The sequence below is a fragment of the Taudactylus pleione genome, unplaced genomic scaffold, assembly GCF_031769625.1.
Source record: "Taudactylus pleione unplaced genomic scaffold, aTauple2 ptg000201l, whole genome shotgun sequence".
In the NCBI taxonomy this organism is placed as follows: Eukaryota; Metazoa; Chordata; class Amphibia; order Anura; family Myobatrachidae; genus Taudactylus; species Taudactylus pleione.
This window is the reverse complement of record NW_028284603.1, coordinates 8,222,899-8,236,384: the sequence shown is the minus strand read 5'-3', so window position 1 is coordinate 8,236,384 and position 13,486 is coordinate 8,222,899. Positions and strand designations below refer to the sequence as shown.

The 13,486-nt window shown below is 43.8% G+C and overlaps 1 protein-coding gene across 2 annotated transcripts in view; it reads right to left on the bottom strand.

The window, feature by feature from the left end:
• Window positions 1-13,486, bottom strand: part of AFTPH (aftiphilin) — a 74,485-nt gene that overhangs the window by 20,601 nt on the left and 40,398 nt on the right. For both annotated transcript variants that reach the window (XM_088477231.1, XM_088477232.1), the window contains exons 3-5: window positions 9,512-9,660; window positions 4,149-4,284; window positions 3,289-3,345 (exon numbers count right to left, since the gene is read on the bottom strand). In XM_088477231.1, coding sequence (XP_088333357.1) covers window positions 3,289-3,345; window positions 4,149-4,284; window positions 9,512-9,660 — 342 coding nt within the window. The remainder of the gene's footprint in view (window positions 1-3,288; window positions 3,346-4,148; window positions 4,285-9,511; window positions 9,661-13,486) is intronic.

The window sequence follows — 13,486 nt, the reverse complement described above, 5'->3', positions numbered from 1 at the left end:
AAGATATTAAAAAGCACTGGTCCAAGTACAGATCCCTGAGGTACTCCACTGGTAACATTTCTCTCTGGAGACTGCACTCCGTTTACTACAACTCTCTGTTTCCTATCCTGCAGCCATGATCTTATCCATATCTTTCTATCCAATCCCATGCTTTCCACTTTATTTAACAGTCTGCGATGTGGAACAGTGTCAAAAGCCTAAAGTCTAGATAAGCTATATCCATGCCCCCCCCCCCCTTTATCTATTTCCTGAGTCACCCAGTCAATAAGATTTGTTTGACATGATCTCCCCCCAGTAGATCCATGATGTTTGGGATCCTGCAAATTGCTGGTTTTGAGATAACCCATGACTCTTTCTTTTAAGAGTGTTTCCATCAATTTCCCAACTACTGATGTAAGGCTCACTGGTCGTTAGTTACTTGCCTCTTCCTTGCTTCCACTTTTGTGTAGTGGGACGTTTGCTCTTTTCCAGTCCTCTGGAATTACTCCAGTAGCTAGTGACTGGTTGAATAATTCTGTTAATGGTGTTACCAGCACCCCTTTAAGCTCTTTTAGTATCCTTGGATGTATCCCGTCAGGCCCCATTGATTTATCCACTTTCAGTTTTGAGAGTTCAGTTAGGATTTTCTCCTCTGTAAATATGCTTGTTCCTACCTCATTTTTCTGATTACACCTGCAACTTAACTGTAGCCCCTTGTCTTCTTTCTCATTGTCTCCCTCAACAAGACCCTCTTTCTGTCTTTAGTCTTTATATTCCACCTTTAGTTTTTCTCCTTTCACATATACTTAAAGTTTTGCCCCCTTTACCCACTGACTGTGCCATTTTCTCCTCAACTTTTGCCTTTGCACATCTGATTACTCAGAGCTTAACCCTCGCGCCTAATTACATTTTCCCATGTGAGCCTTATGGTCTGTCACTATATACAGGATCCAGGGGATTTTTGCCTTGTTTGCCTTTATATTATGCTGACTCACTCCGCTGTCCTACCAGGATCCAAATGTACCCTGAAAACACATCTGTTCATTAAAGCCCACCAGCTCCCCTCACACTCCTAATGCACATTCCTTGCCCTCCCTTCTCATTTATTCTTCGTTCACCTCCCACTTTTACCCTCAACCCCTTAGACTGTAAGCTCCACACGGGCCTGGTCTCTAGCGTGCTCCCACTCATAGTAAGTGACTCTCTCCATTCTACCTTGGGCACAGAGATATAAAACCATAGATTATAGTAGCCATAAATGAAGAACAGCACTCGCACTAAATGTACTCCACAACTGTTAGAGTGTCAGTGGTATCCCTTCTTACAGAATTACCAACTTTTATATTTCAAAGTGTGAAATATCAAACGAACCATCTTAGAAAATGCAATTACTTCCATTTTCTAAGCTGGATTGTTAGCCTGACTTGACAAAGGTCTCGCAGCACATCGAAACGTCTATGCTGGTATAAGTGAATAAATGTGTCCATTGTTTGATATTTTAAGCCTGTCGAGTGCACAATTTTTCACTTTGCTATATATATATATATTTTATTATGGGTACATTCAATTAGAGAGAAAGCCGCAGGAATGTTATGCGTTTTAATTCCGTAAGGTGGATTCTGCTGGCAGCCTATGAAGGTGCGAGCAATGCTTAAGATTTGAATGGAACACACCCATATACTGTTAGGTTACTCCCCCAAAACCCTTCCTTCTGGTAGCCTAACCCTAACCCTCCGCAGACACCAACCATCCTCATTAGTTACTGAACCCAAGTCCCCCTCCTTCGTGCCTGACCCTAACCCCAACGCTAACCCCACTAACAGCCCTAACCCTCCCCCCCACGGCTAAGAGGACGGGCGCCCCAGACTTACCTTGTTCGGGAATCAGTCTGTCTGTGTTCCGGTGTCGGGATTAAGATAGGTGTCGGTATTGACACCTATCTTAACTCCCTTGACTGGATATCAGCGTCGGCACTTAGACCGACGGCCAAGAGACTACATTCCGAGACAAACCATTGTGTATTACAGAGTGTCACACAATGATCGGGAAGGTTTTATATAACTGTGTAGGGAGTAGGTCACATTTATTTATTAAACATGGATTTTATCATATTTATCTTTAGCTCTTCCAAAAGAAATATACAGCAGAAGTGCTTTATATAGAGGAAATTAAGCAGGTATCTACCCATATTGTAAGGAGCACAAAAGTAATGTTCCCCAGATACTAAAACAAATAACTGACCCTGGTTCTATGAACCACAGGGGATGCAGTTTGCTGCCTCTTTTCCAAATAAACAAGTCCACATCGGTGAGCTTAGCACCTGTTGCTTGTGTGCTCTTCTGTAAGAGGACTACTCTCATCTATCATTAGGTGCTGTTGTATCATCTCCGTGCTGTACACCTGACTAATGAACAACCTGTCACCACTTGTTGGATTTCTGCTATGAGACTGGTTTGTGTGCAGTCATCAGGACTGTACCCTGCTGGTGCTGGTACAGAGCATATACACTTGGAGATTGCGCTCTACATGGATTCCCACTAAATAATCATATTTATACATGCCGGATATTATACTGGTAATTTGGCAGAAGTTCCAGTACCCCATTTTGGAGCATTTTTAACCATTAAGCAGCTGTGGCAGGTATACAGACAGCTTTAATTGTATATGATTTACTAATATGATTATTTTTACAAAACACCTTGTTTTAGATATTGATAGTTATGCGATAACTTATTGTTATATGTTGTGTGATATGTTTTGTTTTTTCTTTTTAAATTAAATGTGGTGTTATTGTTTAGTAATTCATGTGTCTTGATTACACCATTCTGCCATACCAAGACCTGCGTTTTCACATTATAAGCGTAGCACCACTCTAATAAGTTTTCTGTTCACTTTTCTTGTTAGGAAGGTATTCTAGTGAGTGTCCACAACTCATAATCAGGGTGCTGCAGCTGGTTTTACTACATTTCTTTATATTTCAGTATTATTGATCATTAATAGATTTGCTGTATATGGTCAGTCATTAGTGCCCGGAATCCTAGGTTTTTGCCTAGCTCTTCTGTAACCATCAGTGCACCATGAGACAGGCTACAATTGCTGCATCTCTGTGCGGCTGTTACCGATGTGTCTGGTACACCAACACAGAGGTCCACTACCTGTTGCAGAGAGGTAAATGGCTTTTTTAGGTCGAAAGCAAACAGCAGCTGACAAAAGGTTGTGCACCCCTAATCCTCTATGCAAAATACACCTGGAGCGATACATGCATGCTGTAAGGACTATGGCTAAACAGTGTAAACAAGCAGAGCTTACCAGGCCAGCTGCATACATGGGAACAATGACAGGCTGCTTCTTGTTGCCTGTGAAAAGCTATAAAAAGCATAAAGTGATTAATGTACACATCGCTGCGTAGCACAAGCAATCATACAGCTGCAAATGTACTATATTATAAATACAAACTACTAGTGCCTATTTAACCACGCTCTGCCTAGTAATGGTATTGTGACATGCCAGCGCTCTTGTTGAGTGATTTCCACATTGTCTTGCACCATTTCTTTACAAGTTAGACATGTCCTTTTTCCCTGTTATTTTTATTTGCAATGAGTCGTATTTTAATGCTTTAATAGAAATATCAATTTATATCCAAGGATTTTATTTTATTCTTGATAATATGTTGGCTTGCCACAGAGGCATTGGCAACAAAATTGATAGAGGCGGCTTTTGGGATGGGGGGGGGTTATCAAGTCTTGGAGAGAGATAAAGTGAAGTTGCTAGTCGAAACCAATCAGCTTCTGTCATTTTTCTAGCACAATTTTTAAAAATTAAAGCTAGGAGGCAGATTGGTTGCTATGGGTAACTACTCCACTGTACCACTCTGTAAGATTTGCTAAATCTCCCCCAGTGTCTGGTGCTTCGGAAGCCAGCCAGTGGGGAACAAAGCAGCAGCCTTTATCTATGTATAAACAGACAGCTAGGAGAGTAACAGTTTGCTGAACCCACTGGGAATAAAATGGGTAATAGGGCAAGTTTTCCTGAACCAGAACGCTGCCTCTAAGCACATGCAGTCTACCAAGGAACTGTTAGTTTAAAGGGTCACTGAAGCGACTTGCTCCTCTCCTACAGTGTCTTTAGGCTTTCACAAACAGACAATAGCGCCCATAGAACTGACATACTATGTTCCTTGTGTCGATTCCAAGGCTGCACAGGAGCTTTTTGTTGCTATGCGATCCTCCCCATTGGTACTTCAGTCCGTAGGCATCATGAATATCCTGCAGCTCAGTCCATATGTCCAACACTTCTGTGTGCAAGCTGTGGAAAATGAATGTGTTAGCGAGCTCCCACTGCTTGTCCAGTTCTAATCGCTGTAAACATTGCTTGCCAATTACACTGCTACTCTGCGGTTTCCTGACCAGAGAACACTCATCTTTACACTAATCTGACATTGCACAGAATAATGAACCTTTATCAGCATTCTCAAACAATGGGATAAGAAAACAAGTAATTGGGTCTAAACATGAAATCTATTTAAGACAACCTATAAAACATTTACATTTCAGAAGAAAAGTACAAATCACCTGCATAGCAGAGTATATTCTGGTCGGCTACAAATTACAGCAGTCACTTCCCTTACTACATTTACAGGAAACGTATACATAGACATCGGCTAAACATTATTGACTCAGAAGAAAAATTACTATCCAAATGTATTAACACAATACCGTATCAAAACTATCCCAAGCTGCCAACTACGCCAAGCTGTCAAACTCTCAGGTAAGTTCACAAATAAATCAGGATTTTGGTTACTTACCGATAAATCCCTTTCTCCAATTCCACAAGGGACACTGAAATCTCAGTACAGTGGGGTATAGAAGTGGGTTAGCCAGGAGCTGGCACTTTAATAAATTTGTATGGTAGCTAGCTCCTCCCCCACTATACCCTGGCAATAATGCTAATTTTCTCTTAAAGAAAATGGACAGTGCCGACACCTGAACCTTCAAAGATCCTAGACGAAGGCCTGCTGATAAACCGGCTTGCAGAAACAGAAGAAGGATGCCTTGAAATCAGACAGAGGTTAACTGCGGCGTTCACACCAAGCTTGAGGTTGACCCCACCGCTGAATCAGCTGCTGAAAGACCTGTGGATTGAGTGCCCCATTCCCCCGGATGAATGTCCTGTCGACTGAGTTAGTCGGCCTCCCAATTTTTTACCCCTGGGATGAAGATTGCGGATATCGCCGCTGAAAATTCTTCTGCCCAAAGCAGAATGTGGCTTACTTTCCTCATGGCGGCCCGACCCTTGGTACCGCCCTGTTTATATATGCCACAGCTGAGGCATTGTCCGACTGCACTCTGATTGCGCGACCCTGCAACAGAGGCTGTGCAAGCTGAAGGGCATAGAACACTTTCCTTAATTCTAGGATGTTTATGGGTAGTACTGCTTCCCGCTGAGTCCAGCGGCCCTGGAAGTGTCTTCCCAGAGTCACTGCCCCCCACCCTCTCAGACTTGCGTCCGTTGTGAGGAGAATACAATCCCACACTGCAAAACGCTTTCCAGCTAACAGGTGAGAGGAATTCAGCCACCAAAGGAGAGATGTTCGAGTCCTGGGGAACAGTATCACTCGCTTGTGAAGAAAGAGATGGGATCCTGACCACTGGGAAAGTAGATCCAATTGAAATGGCCTGGCATGAAATCTCCCGGTACTGGATGGACTCGAAAGTTGCCACCATTTTCTCTAGTCGAATACACATATGCACTGATACTCGTCGATGACGCTGTATAAACCGCACCATGTGCTGAATGGATGATACCTTGTCCTGAGGAAGGAACACTTTCTGTTCCCCAGTGTCCAAAATCATCCCCAAGAAGAGCAGGCGCTGTGTAGGTTGTAGACATGACTTTTTTGAAATTGAGGATCCAACCGTATTGTAAAAGCAGACTTTGAGTTAGCTGTACGTCTTGCAACAATTGTGTTACAGACGGTGCCTTGATAAGATGATCATCCAAATATGGAACGATGGTCACACCCTGCATCCAAAGCAGGGCCATCATCACATCACGGCCATGACTTTCGTAAAAACTCTTGGTGCTGAGTAAAGACTGAAAGGTAAGGCCTGAAATTGAAAATGAGAGTCTTTCAATGCACATCGAAGGAATGCCTGATGTGGAGGCCAGACGGGAATGTGAAGGTAGGCATCCTTTATGTCTAAGGACACGAGAAACTCTTTCGCCTCGAGGCCAGAAATGACCGACTGCAGGGACTCCATTTTGAACTTGAAAGCACGAGGATAAGGATTGAGCTCCTTCAAGTTCAGAATGGGTCTCACCGACCCATCTGGTTTTGGAACCACAAACAAGCTGGAGTAAAAACCCTGACCCCGCTGATGGTTCGGAACATTCACTACCACTCGAGACAACAGAAGCCTGTCTATTGCCCCCTGAATCACAACCCGATTTTCTGCTGACAGTGGTAATCCGGTTGTGAAAAAGCGTATGTCCTTCTCAGATTCATGCCACTTAAGGGGATTAGGAATCAGTCTCTTCGTAGGGACCTTAGATGACGGGGCAGCTGGGGGTACCTGGCTCGACATAACTCTGGTGAGTCCCTCTACTGATCTGGCTAAGGAACGAGCCCAGTCTGGTTCTGAGACGGCAGATGTCTGAGTTCCCGCCACCTCTCTGTCTATGCGAGAAGCTTCCAGTTCTGCAGACAGATGAGACATGACTGATGCAAATTGATCAGTCCAGATAGGCTGCAGCTGCGAGACACTAGTCTGCGACTCTGAAACACACTTATCACACAGTAGGGAAGTGTTTGACTGTCCCTGTGTAAACTTCTCTGCACAATTTTTGCAGGAGAAAGATTTCTGTGCAGCATTTGATCCCTTAGAAGACATTGTAATCCACAGGTCACACACACACACTCACAAGGTAAAGGACAGTGAGACAGACACAGAGACTGTATAGAAAAGGAGAGAAAAGGCCATAGATGGAGATATGCATCTATCTCACTAGCGCTGATACAATGACCAGCGCTGTTACACACAATATCACTGTGTAATATATTAGCTGTACATACATGTAAAACAGCTAGCCTGACCCCACTGTGCCTCACAGACCCGGCAGGCAGGACAGTCTCCATTCAGCAGCAGCTTCTTATACTATAAAATGGCAAACAGCCTCTTTCTGGGAGCGCTGGGGCTGCTGGGAGGCAGGAGCAGAATTTAATATTAGGTTCCGCCCCCCCCTGCTATGGCGCCCGTCTTCCGCGCTGAGCGGGCTGCTTCCTCCTCATGCCCGCCATTGTCCTGGCTCTCCTGCTACTCAGGGAGTCAGGAGAACAGTAACTTTGACCTGCCAATGCTGCTGGCGGCGGACGATGCTGGTGGGAGACCACGACGTGCACAACGCGTCTTGGTCTCCGCAGAGACTGTGGTCTCTGGAGCAGAAGACCCCAGTGCGAGCCAAAATCAGCTCCGGTGGGGTCTCCCCGGCAGCTCCATCACAGCAGACAGGCAGGGGCAGTGAGCTGCCTGTCTGATCCTCAGTGTGTAGTTGCTGTACAGGATTTCTTTGAGAGTCCTGAAGGAGTGTCCAGCTCCCTGGGCACAAAATTAAGACTGACTTGTTGGGGGGTATAGAGGGGGAGGAGCTAGCTACCATACAAATTTATTAAAGTGCCAGCTCCCGGCTAACCCACTTCTATACCCCACTGTACTGACACTCCAGTGTCCCCTAGTGGATGAAGGAGACATATCTGTATTTCCAATGTATTTAAAATGCACTTAGTAAACGAGTGATCTGGAAATTAGAACTTTACTAATCCAATATGCGATGTGTATATACAAGGAAGCCTCTTTATGTATTTGTATTTGCTCATCACTGCATGACCTAATGAATGCCACAAATATCCTGCAGTTCTACCGTCATTTTACAGAGAACGATGGTACAGTATTACCCTAACGCACAGTTGTGGTACTATATGAGGTAATATCTGTATTAATTAGCAGAACAGACCTAAGGAGTACATTTCAAAAGGATTTAAAAATAAAATGCATTTGTTTTAGACTTGCATACAATGATCAGGATTACACAGAGATCTTGACAACCAGATTTTGTACTTTTGAACATGGGTTGATGTGTGCTTAACTGAATAGAATTAAGAGTAGAATGTGCTATCACACATGACATTCATTGTAACTGCACTGAATTCAAGACGCTTCACACAGATTTAAAAGAATAATGTGGGTGTTCTTCAGACTTTAAGCCCAGAGTCCTTTACATTGAGGTCAATGAATCACAATGGTTGCTAGTTATGGCTGGCTGTCCCCTGCGACTATGAGGACTCATCTGATACAAGAGTCCATGGTCGGAACAAATGTATTTCCGCTATTATCAATGTCACTCATAAGCTACACAGAGAGGGGTATTCAATATGAAACGTTAACTTCACTGTCGAAGTTAACGTTTCATATCGGAGTTTTTACCTGCGTTAAAGTATTGGGGACGCTCCCGCTTATACCCGTATTCAATATAAAATTAACGAAAACGAGAAACTCCGAAGTTGGATTTGCATAAAGTTACGAATTTTTCCTTAAAAAAAATTGTAAGACCTCCCCTAAAGTAGTAAAAACATGTGGGAACACTATGGGTACCCCCGTTTTAGCCTTTAATTGAAAGTCGGGCATTTAAATAGCCGCAGCAGGTGTTTTTTTCCCCGACATTGAAGAAGTGATGCAGAAGAGCACTTAGGTTAATTTTTTTGTTTTTTTAAGTGGTCCCATCAAATTTGGGGTACATGAAAATGGGTACTAGCATATTTTTATGTCCCTAAAGTAAGTTTTTAAAAATTCTGCATTTGTGCACCTGCCGCTATAATTCTATTCTAGAAAACACCTGCCGCATACATACAGAATAGCCCTGAACCTATTTCCCTATTGTTACACAATCTTTTCCCATTTTTTTTTTTCACCCCAATTTTTAAATACATTTTTTGGGGTGTCCCTATGTTTTTTTTAAACTTTTTATGACACCGTTCTTTTTTAAATGTCAGTCCCAGGGGTGCAGGCTATTTTTTTTAAGCCTGCACCCCTAAACCCCAATTCTGCACTTTTTTTTCGACACCTATTCAATGGTGAAAACTTATCCCCGTTTTTTATCAAAGACTTTTCAAAACTGCGATAAGTCTTTGAAATTGAATACGGTGTAAAACTAAAACCTGCGATAATGACGTTGAATACCCCTGAGAGTGCGCTAATAACAGGATTGTGCTGGCCGATATCCTTCATTCAGCTGGCTAAATACTCAATCTCTTCTAAACACACAAGATAGTTATTTTAATGGACACACAGATCAATGTGTAAGCGATTTGTCTGAAACTGTAACAAGTGCAAACTTTAATAATTTTACTGCAGGGAAAAAAAAAAATAAAAGTACAGAAATAAAACAGTGCAATTTATCCACATAGCAAATAAAATACAAAACAAATTCATTTCACAGGATAGATCAAGAGCGTGAAATGGAGCCACAGTTCTCCTACCTGGCACGAGACAGGGACTGTGAGGTTTCCTCCCGCTGCTCCGTGCATAGCAGGAGATCCAAAGAACATATCCTCTCTTCTAGATCGGTAACAGGAGGAGGAGGGAAACAGGCTTGGATAACTCGCTCTAGACGGCTCAATAATGAATGCTATAGGAGAGAAACATACTGTGATTTACAGACGAATACACCTCTATATAAAGTTTCATACACCAAGTTTTCTGCTACTAATGGCCAAAATAAACAGGATTTCTGCGCCGTTAGTTATATCTATGCATAGGCCAGGTAGAAGTGGTTTCTGTATGTCTCAGTCACATTGATATCTCTTTGTATCGGAAGGATCACATACACACGCAGATAATAAAAGTGTGTGGTTTCCAGGGGCTGCTCTCAGACACACAGTACTCGTATGTTTAGATGAGTGGACATAATCTAATCTCATCTCTACAGGGAAAAGATGCCTGCACTTTAATTGATTTAGACTACTCCATCTAGGAGATGCAGCACACTGGGGGAGGTGTACAGCTTCAAGACTGCTAAACTGCTACAATCTTTCTGCATAGAACAAGACGACTCTAAGGACCTGCTTGCAGTTCAGTTTATTTCCATGTAGTATAATCAGCAGGTGTATTCAGTACCGGGAACCAATCACGTTTAAAGCTACAGGTAAAAGGGGCTGGGTGGAATATATCGACATGCAGTATGTCAACATGTTTAGAATGTCAGCATGCGTACATGTTCAGGATATTGTCAGATGACATGTCGACATCCAATGGCGACAGTACTGTGCATCTTAAAACAAACCCTAACTGCAACCTAGCCCTAATTGTGTGTTAACAATCATAATGTTGACACTCAGGGCATGTCGATATTTTGGTATCCGGTCAGATAGTCGTCAGTAATGCGGCCATGTGAAATGTCGACATTCCAAGTATGCTGACAGTTAGGCGCAACCAGGAGGGTAGAGAAGGGCTGCAGGGGGAGGTCAGGGTCAGGCACTAGGCCAGACCTGGCCAACCTGCAACTCTCCAGCTGTTCTGAAAGTACAAGTCCCAGCATGCTTTACCAGCTAATAGGTATTCTGGGACTTGTAGTTTCACAACAGATGGAAGCCACAGGTTAGCCAGGTCTCCACTACCTCCACTAGGGGGTAGAATGCTCATTGGAACGCCCCTGCAGATATCGCCCCCGGACCCGCTTCTCACATGATCTGGACGATGATGCTGGAGCTGCTGCCACCAGGAGAAGAAGGTACTAGTCCACCAGGGACTGTTAGTCAGCAGTTCATCATATTGTCATATCACCTGTATAGACCTGATGGGCGACCAATCATACTACACCCGATATTCTGATTGTAGACAAGTTGACTGGAACCCGGTAAATGTAATGCACTGTTCACACTTATCTGCAGGAAAATGAAGGCCACCAAACCAAGATGGAGGTCTGACATAAGTATCAGAGAGCTATGTAGTGGACCCCACAATCTTACTGTACAAATCTGACAGGAACCATTACATTTGTATGGGGTCCTGCTCCTTCCATTATCTCTCAATCTGTGGCTTTCTGCTGAACACTCTTCACAACATCATGATACAATTCCTATCACAAGCCGGGGATGTAGTCAGCAACCTAGCGTGCGGAATACAGATGGTCTAAATACCGGTGGCGGAATCACGACAGTGTCGGGATCCTGGCTCCAGTATCCTGACCGCCAGCATCCGAAAGGTAAGAATCGGGGGGGGGTTAGGTTTGGAGGGTTAGACACTAGAGGAAGAGTTAGGGTTAGGTTGCAGGGAGGATATGGTTTTAGGCACTGTGGGGGAGTGGGGGTTAGGGTAGGGGGTTAGGGTTAGTGGTAGTATACTTACCTATCGCTGTCGGGATTTTCACTGTTGGGATGCCACTATCGGAATTTTGACCATCGGCATCCCAAGCGCCGGGAACTCATACCCAACCCACATGCAGCCTTATTCTCACATAGCCTACACAATTACATAAGTGAAGAAGTCACCTCTGCCCACATGACCCAGGATACACATCTCCTGAATTATCCAAATGGTCCACCACCACTAACAACCGATATGGCCCTAATCATACACTTACTGCATTACACACTCCCCATTGGGATAAAAACACATGAACTGCTCCAAATTAGCAATTTAGAAGGTGGGAATAAGGGGTGTGGTACAAAATAGTCAGGATATTGACATGGACAGGCAGTCAACATGTCAAATGCTGATGTTCACAATGTCGATATTGACAGAATGACAGTCGGCATGCCATTGGTGAATTGAGTATCCTTAACCCTAATCCTAAAAAGGTGAAGAAGAAAAAAAAAAAAAAAAAGTCAGCTATCGGGATTTCTCTTGTTGAATTTGACACTCAGAACGAGTTTATGGGAATAAGTGGTCAGTAAATAAACTTGTACTGAAATACATGTTAATATAATTTGTATCCTTTACATAATGCATAGGCAAACATATATTTGACCACAAGTCCTGGATTGCTGCATCGGATCTCACACAAAGGAAATAAACCAAAGGAACACCGCAATACTGAAGACAAGTGGTGTGGAGGGTTGCCAGATATTGCTTTGCATATTGGACACATGAATTACTGAGGTTCTGTGGCTGACTAAAAACATGTGAAATGCAGGTTTGAAGTCGACAGGACCATTTCATGGCTCTGAGGGTTGACATTGAGGGGCAGAATTTTTATATAGAGTGGATTAGCCCAGGTGATCTGTTTTGCTGCATCTCCACCCTGCAGCTGACCAGTAATACCCCTTTCAGACATACGACCCGGGAAATTTCCTGCTCAGACCCGGGAATTTCTCCTGTGCAAATCCCGGGAATTTGGTCGAGACCCCCCTTTCACACTACAGCGTCTACCCCAGAAATTCCCAGGTAGACCCCTTTCAGACATAAGCCAGGTTATTTAGTTTTAAATATTACCTGCCTCTCCTCTTCCTAACCTATCCCCTCTCCGCCTGCCGCTGATTAGGTCATCATCATGCAGCAGGTAGCCGTCCAATCAAAATGCAGCCACTATTAAAATAGGTAACAAAATAAATAATTTCCTATCTGCACTGGTGGTCCAGCGGGAGACCCGCTGTGGCTGCGAACCACCGGCAGTCTCCAGTGCCGGTGTGTATCCCCGGCGTCCGGCTGGGGTTCTCTGTACCTGAGGACCCGGCCATGGTCACTAACTCTGTTGTCAGCGCCACAGCCACCGGCACGGGGGGTGGTGAGCAGCAGCACAGAGCGTCCTATAAAACGCTCAGCCCTGCCAACTCATTGTAATGAGCAGCAGCGCTGAGCATCCTATAGGATGCTTTGCGAAAGCCAATGTAAAAGCTGCTTGGTGCAGCCCGGGAGTAGCACCATTCACACATAAGCAGGGAAATACCCTGGTCGATTGAAGGGTCACCTACCTTTCAGACATACACGGCAACTCTGGAATTTGGCTGAGGCAGGCCAAATTCCCGGGATTCTCGGTATGTCTGAAAGGGGTATTAGTGAAAGGTAAATTGCTTACAGAAGCACATGGTTTGGCGACACCAGCTATCCAGTTCATTTCACATAGTAATAAATGCATTAGAAAAAGTACAGATAGGAGTATATTAAAAATTATACCCGTTAATATGGTGTTTAAAATTGAAGAATGCAACATGCACTTCTTCTCGTGCATTAACATGTACAATCAGTACAATATGCTTAAATAACACATGGAAAATGTGTTGACACCATTAGAATGCAAGTTAGTTTTCATACATTTTTACCCATTTTCCTAGTGTGTGTGTAAATAGCCCTAAGGGCCCGATTCAGAGAATCAGTACATACGCCATTCTGTGCGACCATAGGGTTTCATAGCAAGCCGATTATCAACTGATCTGTGACCGATGCAGTGTCTCTGTATGCAGACTCCTAGAAGCTGCTAGTGGGCGTCTCAACACAACTCCGGGGCGGCTGCTACA